This window comes from Lytechinus pictus, chromosome 3 (assembly GCF_037042905.1).
Source record: "Lytechinus pictus isolate F3 Inbred chromosome 3, Lp3.0, whole genome shotgun sequence".
Lineage (NCBI taxonomy): Eukaryota > Metazoa > Echinodermata > Echinoidea > Temnopleuroida > Toxopneustidae > Lytechinus > Lytechinus pictus.
This window is the reverse complement of record NC_087247.1, coordinates 31276578-31303031: the sequence shown is the minus strand read 5'-3', so window position 1 is coordinate 31303031 and position 26454 is coordinate 31276578. Positions and strand designations below refer to the sequence as shown.

Here is a 26454-nt window from a genome sequence, read left to right as displayed (position 1 = left end):
AATTTAGGGGGGGGGGACGCAGGAAAAGAAATTGACAAGCAAAAAAAAAAAAAAAAAAAAAAAAAAAAGGTTCTCAACTAAAAATTTAGGGGGGACCTTCTCCCCCACCTCAAATTTAGGGGGGGGGGGACAGGTCCCCCCCGCTTCCGCTGCCTATGTGTACTAATCATTTTGTACTATGTCAAATGAAAATATGATTCATAAACAGTTCATCTAACAATATAATCAAAATGGATATGAGACGAAACGGGTATAGCCTAACACGGCTAAATAGAAAATCTCATTGGCATTAGACTGGCATCTGTTTGAAAAGTGATATGAAATAGAAGTAGTAGTTACATGTATATAGATGATGTAGGATAAGACCACATGGGATGAGTACAAACGGAAAACAGACAAATCAGCAATTTAACATCCCATCTATGGATCATTCTCAAGGAAAAGTCACAGTCATCTGTTGTCCCACGGCCCAAATCCATGCAAGAATGAACAGAGATTAAAAAGCTGCACATTGCATCCACTTTCAGCGACCCGCAACTTCCAGATTGAAATATAAATGCAGAATTCACATGATTTTGTAATGACTGTTACTCGTTTTCATTTTGCAGCTAAAGCATCATGGTTAACCATGCACATGTGGTGCATTGGCCATCATCCATTTATATGACTACTAAAAGATATGATGCAAATCATGCAAGATTGTACAGCTAAATGTGATGTTTTTCTGTATGTATACATCCTGGTGGGTATGCAAATCAGGGGACTGATGACATCATCTACTCACTATTTTGTTTTTCATTATATGAAATATCAAATGTTTTATTTTTCTCCTCATGACCATGTGAATCAGAGTTTTATTCCTCCCTGAATAATGGAATTACAATCGTTAAACATTTAGTGGTTCAGGCAAGTTGGTCCATATTGTCAGACCTGTACAATTGAAATATTGTATAATTTAAACAAGGGAGTGAGTGACATCATCTACCCTCTCATTTGAATATCAATGAGTTATGCATATAACTGTTTTGTGAAAAATAAACGAAACTTTAAAATGTCATTACTTTCTTATTTTTGCTTGTTTGGTTTTTCACTATTGATTCAAATCAACATTTTTCTGGGGTGGACTTGACCTCTAAGCACTGCAACACAAGACAATAAATAGGAGTGATGAAGCAAAAGGCAAAATGGTTTAATGAGTATCCACTGAAGTTCGTCTTTATTGCAGAACCTAATGCAACACATAGGATACAAATAATAGGGGTAGGTGTTTTAACAAGAGACAAATGGGGGACCTGTTTTCACAAACCTCTAGATTTTGCATGCATCTCATTCATAAATTGTGATATACAGACATAATTGGCTGCATCAAAATTACTCAACTCACAATTCCTTGCTTTCAGCATAAGGTAAAACGGGACAAATTCTTGAATATATGTAACTGTAAACAAATTTTAGATTCTATCAATGATTAAATTTCAAATGCATTTAGTATAGACGCGCTTGACTTCATTTACCTCATAATAAAAGTGATACGGCTGCAACACTATGTTTTTTTTTATAGATGTTCGTAATTTGGTTTAAAAACCGTTAAAATCAACAGAATTGATACTGAACTGTCAAATTACATAACAAATATGTCTCTAGATTGGTCTAAGTCCCTTTCCCATTTTTCCACCAAGTGCAATAGAAATACAACATACATATATGAATGATTCATTCTAAGCCCTCTACATCTACCCATGAACTCTGATTCCAACAAATCTTTTATACACACATATTATTTACATCATTGTAACAGAAATGAAAAATGAAACTGCCAAAATCATAACCGAAGATTGTCGTAATGCTCAAATGTTGGATTATCTCTGACATGCTTAGATACCTGTAAGAATTTGTGTTATCTTTTGGAAATTAAGAACATGATTACATTATTTGGTGTGCTTTTCTATTTAATAAAACATTTATCAAGGAAAGTGAAACCTATTCTAGTCACAATGAACCATATTCCAAAACTCCAGTTTCCAATTAGTCCATGGTTTAACTCTGTACTAAAATTATGGAAAGCTGAAAATATCATATTTTGTGACACTGTATGTTCCCTATGTTTACTCCCTTTACTACCTATTGTTCAATGGTGGAGCAAACTGTTTAAGCCATCATTCCAAGACAATTATGAATTCTTTGAGTGCCAGCTGAGCTGATTAATTGAACCTGTGATTTGTGTCACTACTGGCTATCCATAGTTTAAGCACAAGTTTAGACCAGGGTCTAATTTAGACTTGAGTTAGGAATATAGGCAAGTGCCACTAGAATGGCCGTCCTTGATTTTCTTAAGCCAATCGCTGTGCGAATGGTACACAGCCACTTCTGTTGTTACATTCAGTGAAATTATGTCCGTTTCATTGCAAGAAGACAATCAATATCTAATGTTAATTACAAATGTGCATTTATAGACAGAATAGTACAAAAAAGAAGAAATACAAAGGGAACATATTCGTATCTGAAGGCAAAACAAGAGATGGTTGCCTAGTAACAGACGTGTTGTGACATTTTCGAATTAAATACATGCATGATTCATTAAATATATCGCAATTTTCAAAAGTGAAAAGAAAAATCGATTGATGACATCAGAATTTCAAAGAAAGGTAAATTAATGATTTGTTTTCAATTTTATCTGTACATCAATAAAGTGTCAGTATATGTACATTTCTTGTATCATAGCACCCGATGATACTTCAGATGTTAATATTTTAAATGAAAACATTGCTTCAAAAGTAGAACAAAATAATAATCATAACAAAGTCACCATCTGGCATGTTATCTGTGACACATACATTGTACATACCAGATTTTCTCTCTCATTATTTACAAGTTTAATCCACAATTTTACTATTCAGCTAAAGACAGATTAGATTAACATCTACAAAAGAAGTCACAAATTGTTTCGCTAAGTTCTCTTTATTCAACAATCTCTTTAATCTCATGCAAACTTTGATAAGATAATTGTTAGCATCTTTCAGTTTTCAAAGCTATACCTGTGACATTTTTTTTGGTGACAAAATCTAAAAACCATTCAGCATTTGCATTGCCATACATGTATATCTTCTACAAAATTATAATGGGTGTTTGTTACACGAAATGTATAGCATCTAGCAAATACTACATACCACCATCCAGCGCAATAAAATAAAATGAGCTCAGGTAAATGGATGAATTATTCAATGAAAACATGATACATATTTACAAGATCAATAATCACATTGAATCATTTGAACCTTTCATTTTAAAGCGGCAAAAGCAATATGAATATGAAGTTCAAAGTAATAACACCAGTTTCAAAAACAAATAATTGAGTCAGTATTTAAGATGACATGGACAACACTAGAGGTAGAAGTTTGAAGGGTAAATGTGTATAGCTCCAGTAAATCCGAAAATATCAGTGTGGCTTTAAAGGATAGTGAATTTATTGAGCACAGGTCATTATCCAGTAATGCATATTACCATCATCAATGTGCATGTGAAAGTGGATGTGATTGTAACATACATACACATGAAGTGTAAGTAAAACTTAAAAATTTTTCAAGCTTTTCTGTGTTTTCGTTATTCTCATAAACAATGTAAATACTATATACATGAGCATGTAGCAGATAATTTCAAACAAGATTTCCTCTTGATTACGTGTATCTACACTATGAAAATTGCCTCATATCAACCTCTAGAAAACATCTTAGTTTCCTCTTTTTATAGGTAATCTCAAAAAGGAATTCAAAAAATGAGAAAGTAAGAAAACACAATCAAGTTGAACACAATTACACAATATAAACAAGAAAGGTTTTAAGCCATTAACAAAATTGAACACAAAGTATTTTTCTTTCAATATTTTCTCTACCTTACCTTTAATTCAGAGAAGAAAATAACTTTCAAGTCACAGTATGCATAATGTGATAAGAGGGCATGCAAAAACACTGGAAAAAGATGGTAAACATATTTTAAAGCACATATATGTTGGTATGAATTAATTCAACAAGTCATGATTGACTAACGTGATAAATTGTATAATGTCTATCTTTCATATGTTGTCCAACCCTGACTATCTCTATTAGGTTTCACACCTCACGATGGATTTGAATCCATTTGCTCATTTTCTGTACATACCCTCTCTGGGAATGATTCCCCTTGGCTATCAGTCTCTTGCTTTGGTTCATTTTCAGACAACTCTTCTGTGATTTCCATTGGCTCTGATTGTTCATTTGGTGCTTTGTTGTCTTCTTCCTGGATCAGTGCAGGAGCATCAAGTGCCTTTGAGGCACCTTCGGTGGCAGCTAACTCAACTGGTTCTACAAGTGGTGGTCTAAGAGTCTCAACAGGATCTTGGAATTCAATCTCAGGTTCCTTGATAAGAGTTGGTGGAGACGAAGGCTGTACTGTTGGTGTGTCATCAAACGCTACAGGAAGCACTGGATCATCAATGACAGGAGACTGTGACGTGGCAGGTTCACTTGGCTCTTCTGGCAAGATCTCAGATTCTATTGCTACTTCAATATCATCTAAACGTTGCTCGCCTTCTGCGTCAGGGGTCAGACATGCTTCCTTGACAAGCTGTACTTCACTTTCCCCACTTGATGGAGAGGGTGGTTCCAGACTACTGCTACTCTCGGGCACTGCATTATCAGATGTTTTTGTTTCTATTTCTTCATCAGATGATTCATCAACAGGCATGGGTTCTACATCATCATCTTGCTTGGATTCAGTGAATTCCTCTACATTATCAACATTTGATTGTGGCAAAGGGATACACGTACTGTCTGGCATGGTGTTCTCACATTTTGGATCTTCTGTAATCAAGGGTTCTTTGGAGGCTTCCTTTATTTCCTCTATGTCTTCTGACACGGACGTCACTTCAACAGTTTCTGACTTTACATCAGTATCACTTGCCTGAACACTTTCACACAGCGATTGGGAGGACGTTACACTTGTTGATGGTACATCATTTGTTGGCAAAGTCTCTTGTGAATCTGTTATTGGCACAGAAACAACAGAATCTTCTTGTTGGCTCTGAGATTCTTCATCTGAAGATGGTGATGTCACGAGTGGAACAACATCGGCAGATGGACTGGCCTTAACTTCCTTTATATCAGAGCTTGGTTTAGTGACAACATCAAGTCTGATTGTCTCCTTCTGGCCCAAGGTCTGATCATTATCTTCACACACCATTGCAGTCTCTTTATCTTTGTTCAAAGGCAGGATGCCAGTATCTACATTTTTCTGCACTAATAATGCAGATTTTGAAGTGATGTCTAACCCAGGAAGATCATCTTTGGTCATTTCACTATGAGTGGCAAACACAGGTGATCTTCTGTCTTTAACAGGAAGTGCTGGTGGCTTTGTACTGGTGGTTGTCTGCATGGGCACTGTTACAGGGGAACTTCTTCCGGAGCCTAGAGTCCCGGTGGCTGTCTGCATGGGTACCGCTGCAGGGGAATTTCTTCCAGAGCCTTGAGTACTGGTAGCTGCCTGCACTGGCACTGTTGCGGGGGAACTTCTTCCAGAGCCTAGTGTGAGAGGGGAATTCCTCCCAAGAGACAATGCTGATGGGGTTCTACGTCCACTTGTACTCAGTGCAGGAGAATTTCTACCAGAACCCCCCTGAGGCTCTACTTTTACAGTTGCAACCGAGGGGGAATTTCGTCCACTGGAAACCGTAACAGGGGAATTCCTGCCACTCGATCTTCCAGAAGACTGTACCTTCATGACACCTTGTGTCATACCAACAGTCTTGGTAACAATTTCTTGAGAGGATATTGGTGACATAATTTGCTTGGTAGGAGTAGCAGCTGGGCTTGGAGTAGTACTGTCAGTCTTCTGCTTGGATTTCTGTCCGCCAGCCTTTTGTAATGAACGCTTCTTAGTACATACCCTGCAGAAGAACTCTTCATCTTCTTCAGGTTGTTGCTTCATACCTGCATGTGAATAATAGGTAAAATGAATTTGTATATTACATAAGGGATGTCATATGAAAAAGAAACATTATTTATTTTAAGAAGATCATAAAAGTATTAGCTAAATATTATGAATGATATACCACAAGCAATACAGAAGATTACCACTGGACCAAACACAATTTGGCTCTGTCAACAATCAGTAAATAGGAAGTATTACAAGTAAATAAAATGAATGATACCTAGTAATGTGGATGAAATAACAAGAGCATGCAACACTTAAAGGACAAGTCCACCCCACCAAAAAGTTGATTTGAATAAGAAGAGACAAATCCAACGAGCATAACACTGAAAATTTTATAAAAATCGGATGTAAAATAAGAAAGTTATGACATTTTAAAGTTTCGCTTTATTTCACAAAACAGTTATATGCACATCCTGTTCGGTATGCAAATGAGGAGACTGATGACATCATCCACTCACTTTTTCTTTTGTATTTTATTATATGAAATATGAAATTTTCTTATTTTCTCCTCATTGTCAAGTGAAACAATGTTTAATTCCTCCCTGAACATGTGGAACTAACATTGTTTAATACTATATGGTTCAGTGAAGTTGGTCCCTATTGTCAAATCTGTAAAAAATGAAATGTTGTATAATTCAAACAATAAAAAAAAAAAAAATAGTGAGTGAGGGGCATCGTCAACTGTCTCATTTGCATATCACTGAGTTGTACATATCACTGTTATGTGAAAAATAAGCGAAACTTTTACATCCGATTTTGATAAAATTTTCAGCGTTTTGCTAGTTAGATTTATCTCTATTTATTCAAATCAATAGTTTTCTGGGGTGGACTTGACCTTTAACCCTTATTATACTACGGCGTCGCACAAATTTTTTTGACTGCGCCGCTCACTGACTTTTTACTTCCAAGTCTTGCACATCTTTTGAGACCAAATTTGCGACGCCCGGGTACGCGGTTCCAAAATTACATAACGTTTTGTAAGTGCATGTCAGACCAGAAATTGCTCAAAAACGTGATTCCGTGTAAAAAGTCAATGCAAATTGTATTTTTCAACCCGGGTACGCGGTTCCAAAATTACGTAACGTTTTGTAAGTGCATGTCAGACCAGAAATTGCTCAAAAACGTGATTCCGTGTAAAAAGTCAATGCAAATTGTATTTTTCAACCAAAAATCATAAATGGATGATTATTTTAAGTTTTGTTGGTTTAAATGGATTTATTTTATGCTATTTATGATCGCAAAAGGGTCCTCGACAAAGTTCATCGGGAGAAACAATAAAAAAACAAAGGTTTGAAAAAACAAAGAAATACATAAGAATTTAAAAAACAATAAAATACATAAGAAATTAATTATATTTTTGCTATTTTTTTGTAGATATTTGTTAGAAATGTAATAATTGATACTCCCACCAAAAGTTAGCATTCTACTAGCTATATAAATTGAGTTAAAGGCAAATACATACACAAAAAAACAAATTTATGGCAAATTTAATATGCTTATATTTGCATAATTAATTAATAAAAAATATTTTTAAAAAAATTTTGAAAATTTTATTATACACTCTTGTAGTTTAAATCCGGCTCTACGCGCTTGCAAATTTTCGCGGCGATTGCGCAATCAGCGGCCGAGATCTGAGGGGGGGTCAAATTGATCCCCCCCCCCCCCCCAGTATATACTGGTCCGAAATAGCCCAGTAAAGATAGAGTTAAAGCAATGTTTCCAGGTACTGATACTATTACCCTTGCTTTAGCATGTCTATTCTGGCTCAAGCATTAAAGGAATTCCTTCCTACCAAGTTCCCATAGACTATACCTGGGTGGAGAGTGGCACATGCAGATTTAACTTACCGATACAGAGCAGATGATACCACTTCTCACACATATCGCACTGGACCCAGTTGATATCATCACCAAGGGGTCTAAGACACTTCTTAGCAGAGCAGATTTCATCATCATCGTCTTCGTCACCATCAACATTGATTATCACTTCTTCCTTGATATCTTCCTTCTTGATGGGCAAGTTACCAGGAACTAATAGCTTTTCAGCTGTAAATGATAAAAAAAAAAATCAATTTTCAAGAAAAAAATTAAGAATACATCATCATCCGTAATGGAATAATCTAACAAGTTTTGTAATTTATATTCATCATCATCATCTTCATCACCATCAATCTCATCAATTCTGAAAAATGAGGTGTATGACATCCCCACTGAATAGTCTATCATTGTTTGCAATCATATATGGTGAAATTTCAAGAAAGCATTTCATGAAACAAATTGTCAGTGATTTTCAATGACAACCTTGTACCTGATTGTGTTTAAACAAATTAGTCAATGAAATTAAATAAGGGATGAAAACGTAAATTCTCATTAAAATAGTGGAATTGACACCTTTTGAATAATTTTTTATTTAGTGCTCAAACAGGATCAAGGATAGTAACTGGGATATGCAATGTTTGTTTACTCATCTCCTTCATTCATCAATTCATACTACAATCCATATTTCTCTACAACATTAAGAGAGGGAATACATATTGTGTCATTGGTCACAGCTCTAATCAGAATGTCCGTATCAAGTCACTCACCCTTCTTCCTCTTCATTTTCTTCTTCTGTTTCTCCTTGTTCTCTTTGCCCTCCTTCTTGACCTTCTCTCCAAGTTTCTTCTGCGGAATCAAAGGAGCCGTCCCTGGAGCAGCCAACTCCTTCTCCCTCTTCTCTTTCTTCTTTTTCTTCTTCTCAAGCTTCATTTCCGCGGACATGATTTCAATGTCGTCCTTCTTTCGTTTGAGTTTCATCTTCTTCTTCTCCTTGGCTTCCGATTTCACCTTCAGTTTCTCCAGGCTTTCGGGTGGCATTTGCTACAGAAACATATAAAGGAATGAAAATCATTGTTAGATCTAACCAGTTTACAGAGGGATTTTGACATGTTTGGGTAATAAACAGCTGATGTCAATCGCTCAGAGTGGAATGAGATATATATATGAATTATGATAAAATATGTAATTACACCGAACATTCCAACCATTGCCTCATGGTAATGTCATTACCTTGGTTTCCCTGGCATGACAATTGCCACAGGCTAAACAAGCCATGCACACAAGAAATTATTACTGGTAAAAGTATGGGATCGGCAAACAATCCAATCCCATGAAAGTGGACACCCATATGACTTTAAAAACGTGACTGTAAGAAATTAACCAACTTGTACCACCTACATCAGTGTGTTGGGCCACAATCAGAGGTAATCTCTGGAGGCTTGACAATGGTTCGAGGTGACTGGATTTAATCTAGCATGGGAATCTGGCCAAGTAAAGCTATTTAATGAGCTACCTTGGAATCCTGCATCACCATGCACTCCCTGAACATCAAACTGTGCATAATTTCTTACAACACATACTCTCTTCCAACTATAAAATTGGCAACAAGTAGAGTACATAGTGTTGAATATCACTGTACAACTTAGTTTACACTTACAGGAAATTTGTATGATACCACTTCAATGAGCAATATCAGGACTTTAATCAATTTTAAATTTTTAGGGTAAGGCCACTTTTCTAATGGGCATAGATATTGCTTTATTACGGTACAAATGGGAAAAAACAAAGGGCATAAAAAACATCCAAAGCCGATGAGAGGGGCAATGAGGCCATCAATGGGGCGTCCAGGCCATGGCCTTGGACTAAGCCATGAATATCTAGGTGAAAAAAAAATGGCATCAAAATTACACTGCAGAGTGAATGAATATTTTTTTCATCTAAGCTATGTCCAGTGATAAAAGAAACGTGGGTTACCTCTAGAATGTGCTCCATAAACCGTTCCTGATGAACTGGTTGGCATGCCTGCAGGATGCGCCATAGCTGCTGGGTGTCGTCCAGAGAGACTTCCAGCAGGTCACCCTCGACCATCAGATCCTCTAGCTGTGCCCTGGCATAGAGAGACAGCTCCAGGGTGGCTGATTGGGAGCCGGTGGAGGAGCTCAAGGAGGGCGGTGGAGACGTTGGGTCGATGCTTCGTGGTATCAGAGGGGTCTTTCGTGGGTGCTTCTTGGAGGGCTGATTTACAGAAAGAAGGAAACAATTCTTCAAGGTTAATGATTCAATATTATGTAAGTATTAAGCTGTGCCATGATAATGGTCTGTTATCAAAATCATCAAATATATATGGGTGTTTTTTCAAAAGTTTATTTAAAAACCTTAAAAGGGAAAAATAAAAAATAAAAAATATAGTTAACGAATCAATGTGATGTAATATTATAAAACCTTACAAAATAATGGCCTGTAATCAAATACATGTGGGTGCTTTTTGGATGGCTTATTTAAAAAAAAAAATAAACCAAAGCTATTGACTCCAGGTTATGTAATATTATAAACCTATATAAAATATTGGCCTGACATCAAATATATGTGGGTGATTATTGGTAGGCTTATATAATAGAAATGTAAAAGGAAAATAATAATAAAAGTTATATTGCATTACCCCACAAAAATATTGGCCTGTTATTGAGCATATTCGATGTTTGGTATCTGTTTGAAAGTACATATAATAACAGTATACAGGTCTTTTCTGTATACTAGTATATTAAGACTACTGAAGAAGCTACCCTGTATAAAAATGACTTTGAAAAAAAAATCATAGCAAACCACTGATGCAAACTAGAACTTGGAATTATTTCACAAAGAATTGTGTCTTAAACTCTTAAATGGACCCTATGACTTTTCATTCCATTGTGCAAGAGCACACAAAAATAATGCTGCAGAATCCCATAGCTTTTTTAGAAAGTCTCACAATGTTTCAGATGAAATTCAAGAAATACCCCTCTGATCTATATCATCTGCAACACATGTAATAATACCTTACCTGTGAAAGTGCTGGTTTGGAGGCTGCACTGTAAGCATGTTCTGAAACAAAGCCCGTGTCCATCCCACTCGACATCACAGGTGGTACATCAACACCAACATCATCAGAGGAAACATCCATAGTGATAGATACACCCATGTCCATATCAACCTGTTCTTCCTCCTGATCTAGCACCATCCCATCTGATTGCGTTGGGACCGGTAGCATGCCATGCAGGATGGAGTCTTGATGAACACTTTTGTTTGATGATTCAGTTACCCTAGATGTGATGCTCTCAACACGCTCCTGGAGCTCCGATTTCCTGGCAGCTTTCTTCAGTTCTGCTGAGATGATGCGGTCCGTCTTGGCTTTGGCTGCTTGCTCCATCATTTTGTGGCTCATGGAGGAAAGTCTGGTGAGGGCGTCGGAGAGTTCATCTGTAGCAAGTGCCTGCTTGGCACGGTCCTGCCAGTTCATTGCATGCTCAGTCAGTCTCTGGAGGGCTTCACCCTCAGGCAACCTTACAGGTAGCTTCTGAAGAGACACCAGAAGCGACAAGATAGTCTCTAGACGGGGTCGGCGTGATCTCAAGCACATCGGACAGAGGAATTTGACATCCTTGATGTTCTGGACACCACTGGAGGTGGATACATTGCTCCCGCCAAGGCCATTGGAAAACTTAGACTTGCTGGATGCCTTTGGCAAGGGGACACAGGTTGTATGGAACCAGTCCTTACAGAGTTCACACTGAAGCATAAAGCCACTGACTGGCTTACGACACACACAGTACTTGCCCTGCTCCACACCATCTTCCTCGAGCTGTTGCTTGCGACGATTCTTGTCTCTTAAGGTGTTGATTGCATCAAGCTCTTCGACCTCAGCATTCTTGTAAGATGCCATCTGGAGAAACCGGGAAGATATATAATCAGTTATTAGTTTGTCATTTCACAGGTCCGTTCGCAAAGACTTAGATATAGGGTAACTACTGTGGAAACCTTGATTGTGGTTGGCATCTCAGTCCTGTTAACATGGTAGTTGCCATAATGGCAAAAATATCAAAGTTGAAATTCTTATTGAAAAGGACCCAAGGTAAAGAAAATGACCAGAAAAATTCCACACAAAATTAATTTGTTGGTCTTAAATTGAACCATCCAAATTTGACATTTGGACTAATATTTTCTAGTTGTCGTCAGGAGAATGAATTTTTAATTAGTCATAAACTGATATAATAAAATCTGTACCACCTACATCAGTGTGTTGGGCCACAAACAGAGGTAATCTGTGAAGGCTTGACAATGGTTCGAGGTGACTGGATTTAATCTTGCATGGGAATCTGGCCAAGTAAAGCTATTTAGTAAGCTACCTTGGAATCCTGCATTACCATGCACAGTGGTAAATTATCTTATAGTCCTAAATCATCACTACTGAAAATATGATTTGAATGTAATTCTTGATGAATTCTTGATCATTCAAACTTAGCAATGAACACGAGGTGGCAAGTTCAATCCAAGACCAAGTATTATCAAAGATTTACGGAACCTGGCTTCTTCTCCGCAGCTCAACAAATATAAGAATGAAGTGTAACAATAACATATTATGCAGGGCCCGCTGGAGGATTAGCTAGAAGCTGAAGTGGCTACCCTGGGTAACTAAGAATGATTTAATTTCTGATTTATTTCTACTTACAAATGTGACTGGGTCCCTGGACCCACTGGTACTGCTACCAATGTCCACATCGGTGGCATACTCTTTCTCTTGCTCCTTCAACCTCTCCAAGTCCTTCTGTTTCTTTCGCCTGGCCTTTCCCGACAGGTACTGACCAATGTCCGTCCTTGGAGACAGCACTTCAAGGAGGGCGTACGATGTGTTCTTCTTGAGGAAGGTACGTCCTGCCCTTTCTCTCCAGGCCCTGGCTGCAGCCACTTGAGACTCAACTTGGGCCAGTTGTTCCAGGCGTACTGGGATGGTACGACCACGGACCACCATGCACTCCAGGACATCTAGGTAGGGGAAGTGTTCTCCACTCTGTAACAGAACATAGAATTAATTGTATGCACTTAATTACATTCGGACCCCCCCCCCCTTATTCTTCGGGGGGGGGGGGGGGAGGTTACCTGTTTTGGGTAAATTACTAAATGACATTGCAATGCTGTAAGAATCTATACACCCCTTGGTATATTTGGTCTGTTTGACTATGTAGGATGACAAAGTCTCTAATAAAAACTCAAAGATATTGCAATTCATTGTCATATTTTTAGGATGCAAAAGTCAAAATTTACAATATGTAGGATGCTTTGAATTGAGTTGAAAACTCTCATTGGAATGCTCCTAAGGGAGCAGAGAAAGTGCATGCATTGTGTGTGGGCAATTCAAGATCCGATGACAGGGGTTAATATGTATTCAGCAATATATAAATGCAGAATATATTCAGCAAGATATAAATGCAGAGTATATTTTCAATCTTTCTTTGGAATAAGTAAACATTGTCCTCAAAGTTTCGAACAAGCAAAGGTGACTTAATCATGCTAATAAATATAAAGTAATACTAACCTGAATTTCTTCAATCTGCTTGCTCCAGTCTTTAGCCTTCTTGAGTGCTTCTTTGAGAGCTATCGTGTTGGGGAGGTGCACAGGGATATTACGTGCCTCGTTGATGATTGCTTCCAAAGTAGCAATAGCATGTCTGGGCCTTTAAAACAAAAACATTATTCAATTAGAAATATTTGGTAGGATAACTTTCCCTGAAGATTCATGAAGGAACAAAAGAGGAAACAAGTGGAATGCCTCTGGCCGTCTCACCTGCATCACGCGATTCAATATAGCAGCAGTGCTGATTTTGAAGACTACTATAACTCGCACAAGATGTTCAGTGATACTTGGTTACTCTTATTTCCACGTTTTATGAACTAGACCAATACACTTATAGAGATATGATGGCAATTCAACAAATACCCCCAACGTGGCCAAAGTTCTTTGACCTTACATGACCTTTGACCTTGATCATGTGACCTGAAACTCGCACAGGATGTTCAGTGATACTTGATTACTATTATGTCCAAGTTTTATGAACTAGACCAACACACTTTCAAATTTATGGCTGTAATTCAACAAATACCCCAATTTGGCCAAAGTTCATTGACCCTAAATGACCTTTGACCTTGATCATGTGACCTGAAACTTGCACAGGATGTTTAGTAATACTTGATTACTATTATGTCCAAGTTTCATGAATCAGATCCATAAACTTTCAAAGTTATGATGGTAATTCAACAGATACCCCCAATTCGGCCAAAGTTCATTGACCCTAAATGACCTTTGACCTTGGTCATGTGATGTGAAACTCATGCAGGATGTTCAGTGATACTTGATTAACCTTATGTATAAGTTTCATGAACTAGGTCCATATATTTTCTAAGTTATGATGACATTTCAAAAACTTAACCTTAGGTTAAGATTTTGATGTTGATTCCCCCAACATGGTCTAAGTTCATTGACCCTAAATGACCTTTGACCTTGGTCATGTGACATGAAACTCAGGCAGGATGTTCAGTAATACTTGATTAACCTTATGGCCAAGTTTCATGAACTAGGTCCATATACTTTCTAAGTTATGCTGTCATTTCAAAAACTTAACCTCAGGTTAAGATTTGGTGTTGACGCCGCCGTCGCCGCCGCCGTCGGAAAAGCGGCGCCTATAGTCTCACTCTGCTATGCAGGTGAGACAAAAACATGAATTGTCAAGCAAACACTTCATAAACAATGATTTTTGTATAATCATGGCACTTGTGAATTCCAAGAATTTCCACAAAAACAATTTAATACATTACAATATACACTGGCTAAAAAAAAATATTTTAACGGCAAACCCACTTGATATCAATTTCAGCAATATCACTGCATTTTAAAGGCCACCCACCGCACACCTTATGACCTGACTGGTCTATGACTGAGTGACGGGAAATGTCACGTCACAGCCCTTGTCAGCTTCAGAGTCACATACAGGTCAGAGACTAATCGTAAGGATTTGACATATCACATACTAACGACTAGTTCGCAAGTCAAACTTTCAGCTAATCAGACAGCAGTTGTACGTAAGTACCGACACGCACATGATATGCAACGAACGCATATGCAGCAGTAAGTGTTATTTTCTCAGAACTTTGCTATGGCAAAAAGCAAGAGCGCATGCATGTGCTTTCACTGACAGCAGGGCCGCCAGGGTAGTCATATTGCAATGTGTTTGATGGCTTATGACTACCTTGAACTAGTCGCATATCAGTCGAGTCATAAGGTGTGCGGTGGCCTTAACCCTAAATAGACTGGGCTATTTCTACGCCTATGAAGACGAAAAATCTCATTGCTAATTAATTATAATTCATGCGTAAAATCAAAACTTTGCTCTAATCAACTAAATAATGCCCCTAAAGTGCTAATTTCTGGTTCACAGACTCTTTATAGGAATCTGATCAATTGTACTTTTAAACAAGTGGAATGCCTCTGGCCGTCTCACCTGCATCACGCGATTCAATATAGCAGCAGTGCTGATTTTGAAAACTACTATAACTCGCACAAGATGTTCAGTGATACTTGGTTACTCTTATTTCCACGTTTTATGAACTAGACCAATACACTTATAGAGATATGATGGCAATTCAACAAATACCCCCAACGTGGCCAAAGTTCTTTGACCTTACATGACCTTTGACCTTGATCATGTGACCTGAAACTCGCACAGGATGTTCAGTGATACTTGATTACTATTATGTCCAAGTTTTATGAACTAGACCAACACACTTTCAAATTTATGGCTGTAATTCAACAAATACCCCAATTTGGCCAAAGTTCATTGACCCTAAATGACCTTTGACCTTGATCATGTGACCTGAAACTTGCACAGGATGTTCAGTAATACTTGATTACTATTATGTCCAATTTTCATGAATCAGATCCATAAACTTTCAAAGTTATGATGGTAATTCAACAGATACCCCCAATTCGGCCAAAGTTCATTGACCCTAAATGACCTTTGACCTTGGTCATGTGACGTGAAACTCATGCAGGATGTTCAGTGATACTTGATTAACCTTATGTATAAGTTTCATGAATTAGGTCCATATATTTTTTAAGTTATGATGACATTTCAAAAACTTAACCTTAGGTTAAGATTTTGATGTTGATTCCCCCAACATGGTCTAAGTTCATTGACCCTAAATGACCTTTGACCTTGGTCATGTGACATGAAACTCAGGCAGGATGTTCAGTAATACTTGATTAACCTTATGGCCAAGTTTCATGAACTAGGTCCATATACTTTCTAAGTTATGCTGTCATTTCAAAAACTTAACCTCAGGTTAAGATTTGGTGTTGACGCCGCCGCCGTCGCCGCCGCCGTCGGAAAAGCGGCGCCTATAGTCTCACTCTGCTATGCAGGTGAGACAAAAAATGGTGAATTAACATAAGCACCTTGCTAAAGTGTCAAATATGGACATGTACTTACATCTTCATTATTCTAAGCGGTGTAATGGGACGGAGGGGGGGGGGCCAATACCACATCCACTTTCCTTATATTCGCTTCAGTCACATTTGACTATGTATGATGTTTAATAACGTTATCTAAAATGAATTTTACAATTTTTGGAGCATCCCAGATAACATCTGTGTATGACATTCACATCTATGCCCACCATGCAATTTCTATCAAAGAGTAAGCCACACAGAGACTGTAAGAAGATCTTATGTAAAGTGTGCTACATATACAGAGATTGTTTTGTTTACTATGCACATGAAGCATGAGGAGCACATGCTACTAAACACTGCAAAAAGGTTTGATCAGTATTTGTTTATGTTTGTTGGATTGTGCATTGATATTCATAAATGCAATTTTTCATAGTTCTCTTTTTTTCTGCCTGCAAAAATTTGATGGGGACATCATGCTGATGGTGTGAAAATCAATAGACTTACTTTGCAGCCAAGCAGAGCTTAGCCTTCTCTTCCCATCTCTCACTGACAGTCAAGAGTTCCTGTAGTTCAGCCATGGCCTTCTCAATGGCTTGATGTGGGGCTAAACTCACTCCGGAGTCTATCAGTTTGCGTAGGGTCTCTAGGGTCACGCTGGTAGGCAGGGCAAGGGTAGCACGGACATCATCGAGCCATCGAGCTTGGTGAAGCTCCTGTAAGCATAGATTATTGAAGTCAAGAAATATTGCATAACAACAACAACCCACCTAGATATTTTTGATTGGATGCCCAATCAAAACAAATTTTCAAATCAAATCACAAAATAAATTAAATAAAACACATTTTTATTTCATATCCTCAACATCTTGATCGTTTTAGGGCATACACATTCATATTATCTAATAATAGAGTGGATTAGTGCCACTCATGGGGGGGGGGGGAATTTACCAAAACTGAAAATATGCTTTAACATCCCCCTTCCCTACAACAGATATACCCAGAACACTGTGATTCAGTGGTTTATAGACTTTGTGATGGATAATCCACAAAAGGAAAAAGAATGTCAAAATATAAGAATCATGTGAATGAACATAACACAAACATCTTACCAGCTTAAGTTTTGGAATCTCAGGAAGCTCGATGTCGAGGGCGGAACCTACTTCAAGAAGTCTTTTCAGCTTATCAGAATTTGGGATGGCATCCGAAAGAGCATCGTGGGCTTCAGAGCGAAATTTCTCCACCTCATCCACAAGTTTCTGTTTTTAAATACAAACAATGTTTCATCAAATATGTTGCACTCATCATAGTCACATATACCCAATGTATAAGACTTAGAAAAAAAACAATCGATTCAGAATAATATGACATAGTTCTTTGGCAAATTCTTCAGTCAACTAAAGTGTTGTTCAGTATCCAAAAGATTCCTGACAATGAGCATGTCTTAATGATAGCAAGACGTTTTACTGCTAATATTATATTGCTCATGACAAAATTGACTCTCAAATATTTAGCCCTTTAAACATTATAAAAAGATGGGACTTTGACAACATTCTCATATTTATGCATGAAAAATAACTTGAAAAATCCATATGCAATTTTAATCAGGCTTTCAATTTCAAAATGAGAAGTGATTTAAGTTTTGATTATTATTTTTCACTTTCTTCACAATTTGAGATTGAGTCTTTTTATTGTTTGGCTGATATGTCTGCCATTTAGCAGTATGTCAATCTTATACCTGGAAAATAGAAGAGCAATTCCATGAAAATAATCAAACGTTTCATTCGCATGACCCCCAATTTCTTCATTTTTACTACACTTTGTGAACTGTTGAAGCTAGGATAATTTGAGAGCATTACAACTTTTCACATGAGCAAAACAACAAAATAAAAACAAAGAACAGATCAAGGTCCCACATGAAAGGGGTAAGACTTATATATTTTATGGAATTGTCCAGATCTTATTCACTTTACTATTTGTGGTTTCTGGTGTGGAAAGTGGTTGGTTATGAGCAAGAAAGAATTACCTGGACTAGTAGAGCTTCCCGAATCTCACAAGGCAGACTGTGGACTTGCTCCATGAAGTCAGTCAGTTCCTCATAGTTCAGCTTACTCACATATTTAGTATCCACAATGCTCTTACTCCTGTGGGTATGCAAAACATACAAATAATAATTTGGTTAGATATAATGCCCTTACGACATCAAACATAGCTATTATGACCCCCGAAATCGTGTTCAATTAGTCATTCCAACGTCCTCTACTCCCTGGGAAGTATTCCAGCAAGTTGCAATTGAGGCACACACAATGCAAGACGAACTACAATGACTTAAGAACACATTTAGAACCTGGAAGGAAAGTGGCAAAGTGAAGATTGACGCCTTGCCAAAGGATGCTAGGCCGTGGTGGGATTCGAAAACACAACCTTCTGATTAAATCTAAGTATGCTCTGATGAAAAATAAGCGCAAACTCAAAGGTTCAGGAAAGGTGATAGTAGAGGATCTCACAAAGCATAACATGGACCTACTGAATGCAGCTTCCAGGATGAAAGACTAAGTTGATGCTTCATGGTCCATTGATAGACGTATTATAGCATTACTGAAATCTACTGGTAGAAAGAGAGTAATTACATCACTGTCAGACTTGAGCACTGGATAATCATTCTTCATTTTTAAGCTGTGGCCTCCAGTCAAGCATTTTTTTACTTGACTTTTAGCGGACTGTTGAGTATACCGTCTGTGTGCTTTTTAACAATTTCTCTTGTGTATTATACACTTTTTCTTTATCCATGTATAATTTTTTGTTATTCATGTATTTTTGAATTATGACCCTTCTTGCTATGTACGAACGTGAAATCTGTCATGTTGATTTGAGTACAGTTTCTCGGATTTTATCACCTATGATTGGAGATGATGAGAGTTTTGGAATAGACCAGTCTTTTTACTTGCCTGATGACCTTAATAGTACCTTTTTGAAATATTCTTTGAATTCATCTAACTTTTCCATGATGCGTATTAATTGTCGCAGCATTCTTAGTAACTTTGATGGTATCTCTACTTTGTTGTATAGCTTAAATTTTCAGTTGTCTATTTTAGGAGTATCTGAAACTTGGTTAAAAGACAACTCTTATTTGTGCAATATTCCCGGTTTTAACTTTGTATATAATGGTAGATCTGAAAGGAGAGGAGGAGGGGTTGGTGTTTTTGTACAAGACAACCTGTTTTATAAACATAGAACTGGATTTAGATATTAACAACAGAGTTATTGAAAGTGTATTTGTGGAAATAGAGAATGTAAGTTATAAGAACATAATAATAGGGGTAATTTATAGGCCACCAGACCAGTCAGTACAAGAATTTTTAGATTCAAATATTTCATTTCTTCATGAAATGTTCTTGGAAAATAAACTTATATATTTAATAGGAGATTTTAATATTAATTCATTAAATGCCACTTCTTGCCATAAAGCCAATGACTTTTTGAATATGCTAGTACCCTTTTCTATGTACCCATTAATTCATCACCCTACCCAGGTGACTGATCATTGTGTTTCTTTGTTAGATTAAACATTATTACAAACGATGTTACTATTTTTACTAATAAACTAAATGGTGTTATTTTAGTAGATATTACTGATCCTTTTCCTATATTTATTGTTTGCCATCGTAATATCAAAGAAGAAAAATATTTTATACACAAAAGAATCTATAAGGATAGTAATATAATGGAATTCAGCAAACGATTGCAAAATGTCAGATGGAATTTGAAATCAAATGACCCTAATGTTAGTTACAGTTCATTTTTATTCATATATATGATGAATGCTTTCCTTTTCAAGAAGTAGATAGTAATAAATGCAAACATAAACCATGGATTGAAAAAAAAATTAATGAATAAAATAAGAAAGAAATGGAATTTGTATAAAAGGGTCATTGAAAAATCCAAGTGAGTATATGATAAGCGTCTACAAACAGTACAGAAACAGGATTACCAATGAAATTAAGAAAGCTTAATATGAATATTATAAAAATAAATTTAGTCAAAATAAGGGTAATAGCAAGTTGATTTGAAAGACAATTAATGCTGAACTTGGTGTGAAATCTGTTAAACAATCTGTTGATGAAATTTAATACAAATGACACCATAATCACAAATACATGTAAAGATATTTCTAATCATTTCAATGAATACTTTGTCAATATTGGTATGAATTTAACAAACAGTGTGCAATATAATGCTACTATTACTACTACTACTACTAATAATAATAATCGTGAACCATTTGTTAATGGTGAATCCGCATATTTCACTCCTATATTATGTAAAGAAATCATTTATATTGTCCAATGTTTAAAAGAATGGTACCAGTGCTGGCTATGACGCTGTTAGTATTACTGTTGGAAAAAAATTATACAATGATTTGTGAACCTCTCTATCTGTTTTTAATTCGTGTTTGACAGAAGGTATCTTTCCTGACCAAATGAAAATAGCCAAGGTGATTCCTGTTTTTAAAAATGGTGAGCCAACCAATGTACAGAATTTTCGGCCTATTTCTGTTCTTCCTATTTTTTCCAAAATTTTTGAAAAGTGTTTATATATGCGATTACATTCTTTCTTAACTTCGTGCAATATTTTTTCTAAATTGTATTGAGGGAGAATGAAAATACTCTCATTTATTTCTTTCAATAATATATACATGTAAAAACATACAAATATCATACATCATTTTGAACATAAATATACAAATATAATCATGAAACATTAAGACGAGATTTAAAAAAAATAATGAAAGAAAAAAAAAAGCCTCAAAGGCTTGAAAAAGGGGAAACCAAAAATAAAACATAAGAATGATTATAGAAAATGATTCACAAATAGAACAGAGTACCGGAATACGTTGCCACAACAGTAACATTAAAATTAATTATCACACGCAGAGCTGGACACATGCATAAAGAAAGGTAAAACGTTAGAGCCTGATTGCGATGATCGGCGGGCACGTCGTCAGTACTTTCTTTCAAACTAAAAGACTGACGACATGCCAGCCGGTCACCAAGGGAACCATCAAGAAAACAAGTGGAACGCCTCTGGCAGTCTCGCCTGCATTACGCAATTTAATATAGCAGCAGTGCTTACTTTGAAAACTACTATAAAATAATCATTCACAAAAACACCATTCATATAATGACATAATACCACGTTCACTGACCATAGATGACATTTGAACGGTGACTTAAGACTTGTCAAATATACCCATGTCCACATTTCATTCACTCTATCCATAAACTTTCAAAGTTATGATGGCAATTCAACAATTACCCCAACATGGCCTAAGTTTATTGACCTTAACTGACCTTTGACCTTGGTTTTGTGACCTGAAACTCACAGGGGATGTTTAGTGATACTTGATTACTCTTATATCCCAAGTTTTATGAAATAGATCCTTAAACTTCAGAGTTAGGATGGTAATTCAACAAATACCCCCAACACGGCCAAAGTTCATTGACCTTAAATGACCTTTGACCATGGTCATGTGACCTGAAACTCGTACAGGATGTTCAGTGATACTCGATTACTCTTATGTCCAAGTTTTATGAACTAGATCCATAAACCTTCAGAGTTAGGATGGTAATTTAACAAAGACCCCCAACACGGCCAAAGTTCATTGACCTTAAATGACCATTGACCATGGTCATGTGACCTGAAACTCGCACAGGATATTCAGTGGTACTTGATTAACCTAATGTCCAAGTTTCATGAACTAGATCCATAAATTTTCAAAGTTATGAAGGTAATTCAACAAATACCCCCAACTTGGCCAAAGTTCATTGACCCTAAATGACCTTTGACCTTGGCCATGTGACCTGAAACTCAGGAAGGATGTTCACTAATACTTGATTAACCTTATGTCCAAGTTTCATGAACTAGATCCATAAATTTTCAAAGTTATGATAGTAATTCAACAAATACCCCCAACTTGACCAAAGTTCATTGACCCTAAATGACCTTTGACCTTGGTCATGTGACCTGAAACTCAAGCAGGATGTTCACTAATACTTGATTAACCTTATGCCCAAGTTTCATGAACTAGGTCCATATACTTTCTAAGTTATGATGTCATTTCAAAAACTTAACCTTAGGTTAAGATTTGATGTTGACGCCGCCGCCGTCGGAAAAGCGGCGCCTATAGTCTCGCTCTGCTATGCAGGCGAGACAAAAAACAAGAGAACGAGGCTGCATTTGATAACGTGAATTCACGCAAGCACCGGTCTGAGAAGAATCAAGAAAAAAAAATACTGTTGCGACGCCACACTCCGGCCCTCTAAAATGCCGAGTGGAAAAATTGTTCAACGGTTATTTAAGTTGGAGAGGAAGAATCTTTTTAATCGTTTTTTAAAAAGTGAATTGAATTGTGTGTGTTGAATTTTAGGAGGCAAGGAATTCCAAATAATGGGGCCAAGATGACGGACTGACTTTGACAGATTATTGGTTTCTGTTTTCCAGAGGTGAAAATTTGTTGACTGACGGGTAGAATAAGAGTGAACATTCTCTTTTAAACAAAACATATGAGTTAGATAGGGAGGGAGACGTTTGGTAAAAAAACTTTTGCATCAATGAAGCAACTGATAATTTGTTAGAGTCATACACATTCAATGTTGAAAAATGGCAAAATAAGGGTAGGGAAGAAGCTAGATAGTGGGCATTTGCACATATGCGAAGGGCCTTCTTTTGTAGGCGATATACTCTTAATAACTTGCTAAGCAATTTACTATTGGTTTATTTCTTGATTTAAGTAAAGCATTCGATACACTAGATCACACAATTTTGTTACATAAGCTAGAGGCTTATGGTATTCATGGAATTTTGTTAGAATTATTTAAAGATTATTTATCAAATCGTAAGCAATTTGTTTATATTCAAAATCAACAATCTTCATATTTGCCCATACGATGTGGAGTGCCCCAGGGTTAAATCCTTGGCCCTTTACTTTTTCTTATTCATATTAATGACATTATAAGTTCATCTGATTTGCTCCAATTTATATTGTATGCTGATGACACAAGCACGTTTATGTCTCATCATAATCTCTGTACATTGATTGATTTATTCAATTCTGAATTAAATAAATTGAGTGATTGGTGAATTAAGAATAACTTAATTTTGAACATCGCTAAAACCCAATATATTTCATTCACTAAACGTCACTTTGAAGATAACTTTGAAATTCATTTTAATGGTCACCAAATAAAATGCACTCCATGTGTAAAATTTCTGGGTGTTCATATCTCTGAATCCTTAACATGGCATGAACATGCTGGTGTCATATGTAATCGAACTGCCAAGGCTGTGGGTGTTATTTACCGTTTAAGACACTTTCCAAGATATATTTTGATTATGTTATATTATGCTTTGATTTACTCCCATATAAATTATTGTAATATTGCTTGGTCAAATAATCATGATTATTTTATTACTAAATTATTTGTTTTGCAAAAAAAAGCTGTACGAATTTTATCTAATTCCCCTGGCTGCTATTATTTCAAGCTTTCAGCTTACGATAGCTGGCCTCTGCATTTAAATTCATTTGTTATTGTTTACATGAATATTATGTCTATATATCTACTTAACTACTATACAATTGTCACCTTTGTAACTTGATCAGTATGTATGTTTGATTTTATATCATTGTTATAAATTTGTAATTTTGATTTATTAATAAATGCAGAAATACCTGCTTTAAAAAAAAAATAATGCCCACTCCTTGCCAGTATTTTCAAAGCTGAACCTGTTAAACATAACATATATGACATTCATGAATTTAATGTTGCCATATTTATGTTTATGTTGTCTAAAGGCCTTTTACCTACTTTGATAGCATCTAAATTTGTCCTTCATTGTAATGTACATAAGTATAATACATGCAATGCTGTAGAATACCATCTTCCTAAAGTCAGAACTAATTTTTTCAAAGAATACTGTATTTTATAGAGGTCCTCATCTTTGGAGTACTATTCACAACCATCTTAAGAATCAACTTTCTATTAATAGCTTCAAACGTTCCTTTCGATTATTTTTATTAAACTTGTACTTAGTAACTTAATATTATACATGTATGTTTACCACGACTTTGACTTTGTCATTTTTGTCCCCCCCCCCACTTCTTACTATCACTATCATGTATTTATTTTGGGGTCAACGCTCAACAGGGCAAATTGCTCTTTTTGTTGACCCCTCATTCGACATAAATTGTTTTTTTGTTGCTATCTTATGTTATTTTTTCTATAACTATGTATTTATATGTTCACCATTTTTGTTACTTGTATGTATTGACTTTTATATGTGTTTTTATGAAGATTGAAATAAAATAAAATAAAATCAATTACAAATCAAGAGTCTGTACCACTACATCACAGCTCTCCCCAAATATACATGACTAGAGATGTAAAAAAAGGCTACAAATAATAAGGAGGAATACTAAAGTAATTTGTTTTACTGTCGAATAATAACTTGTCAATTGTAGGGAGTACATGATGTCAATCAGAATTGATTAAAAAATGTCTGAAATTCATCATGAATAAGCCATTTCATACACAAACATGTTTTCTAGCCATGGGCTCCTTAAGTCTGTGAAGTGGCATCACAGGGAAGTAACAGTGACCATGTGTTGCATATGTGTTACATGTATCACCTACATCAGTGTGTTGGGCCACAATCAGAGGTAATCTCTGAAGGCTTGACAATGGTTCGAGGTGACTGGATTTAATCTAGCATGGGAATCTGGCCAAGACAAGCTATTTAATAAGCTACCTTGGAATCCTGCATTACCATGCACTAGAAAAGCAAATTTATAAATCTTACATCCCATCCAAAATAAATTTTGACCCAGTTTATATAAGAAAAGAAATTTGCTTTCACTTTCAGGTTCATGAAGTGCATGATGTGTCTAATATATGTCATAGAAATAATTTATGAGGTTTTAGTTCACAACACGATGTCTGAACCAAAGACACAATAATAAGCAATAATTCAACTGAGCTCTAAAGCTTATATCCTTGGTTTAAAACACTCATTCGTGATGTGGTCACAAAACACTCCCTGGACATCTTCAGATCACCAACGCTAACGAAGGATTATAGACTGATTGACACTTAAGAACATTTATGCTACAGTGTGTCCCAGAAAAATGAAACCAAGAATTATTGCTGGTTTAATGTAACTTACTAAAAACTATAATTGACGAATGACGTATCAGTCTTTTCTTTTATCTGGTATGCATCATACCAGTAATCATATAATTAATGATATGTCATTACAGTCAATTATCAATCATAATTGCTATGAATTTATGATGAAGCATCGATGATTCTTGGTTTTGTGTTTTGTTTGTTTTCTAGCATGCACAGTACAAAACCTAAATTCAAATTCAATTCGGTCTTATTCAACAATACTCATCAAAAAGTCTGAAGACTAACAATGTGAGTTTACAATAAAAAACACATTACAGAGAAAATAAATAAATACAAAACATGCAGTGACCATTAAAGAAAAAAAGATATATCATTTTTAAAAATGAAATAACAGTATAACAAGAAATTGAATGAGCAGATGCATGTAATGAGACAGATTTAATTTATATATATAACCTGTACCTTGTCTTGTGTTTCTTGTTGACAAGCTGAAGAGCAACACTGGCACACCTCTCAGCCTCGGCCACAGCATTCATCAATTTCTGAAGCAGCTCATTGTCAGGGAAATGCTTCTCATCTGCCTCCTCAATCATCTCTTTCAGCTGAACTATATCTGTTCAGGAGAGGAATGTACACTACTAATAATATCTCACTTTAATATAGCACTAAGTACACCGCAATGAAATCTCAAATCGCTTTACATTTATATTATGTATGTGGCCTACTAACAACACTACTATCTATAGCAAAGCATCTTGATTTCACCAAATATTAATTTCAGAATACCATTAAAAAGTGGTTTATATTCACTTGGTCTACAAGCAGTTGAGTCTACTTCTCAGATAGTCTAATACCACATGGGCTAAACCCATTTGGTCTACTATCAATGTGATCTAATTGCAACATGGTCTACACAACACTTGGTCTAATACCCATTTAGTCTAATTCTCATTCACTCTAACATCCAGATGGTCTAATTGCCATTTCGTGTACTAATTATTTTTTTATTTTGTCC

General features: G+C 36.2%; 1 protein-coding gene across 4 annotated transcripts in view; it reads right to left on the bottom strand.

Moving 5' to 3' along the window:
* Window positions 1–1188: 1188 nt before the first annotated feature.
* Window positions 1189–26454, bottom strand: part of LOC129257451 (lysine-specific demethylase 5A-like) — a 58716-nt gene continuing 33450 nt past the window's right edge. For all 4 annotated transcript variants that reach the window (XM_064096816.1, XM_064096814.1, XM_064096813.1 and 1 more), the window contains exons 19-29: window positions 25902–26052; window positions 18281–18398; window positions 17367–17513; window positions 16762–16970; window positions 13351–13489; window positions 12487–12825; window positions 10822–11700; window positions 9756–10016; window positions 8549–8822; window positions 7812–8009; window positions 1189–5960 (exon numbers count right to left, since the gene is read on the bottom strand). In XM_064096816.1, coding sequence (XP_063952886.1) covers window positions 4114–5960; window positions 7812–8009; window positions 8549–8822; window positions 9756–10016; window positions 10822–11700; window positions 12487–12825; window positions 13351–13489; window positions 16762–16970; window positions 17367–17513; window positions 18281–18398; window positions 25902–26052 — 4562 coding nt within the window. In that variant the 3' untranslated portion in view covers window positions 1189–4113. The remainder of the gene's footprint in view (window positions 5961–7811; window positions 8010–8548; window positions 8823–9755; window positions 10017–10821; window positions 11701–12486; window positions 12826–13350; window positions 13490–16761; window positions 16971–17366; window positions 17514–18280; window positions 18399–25901; window positions 26053–26454) is intronic.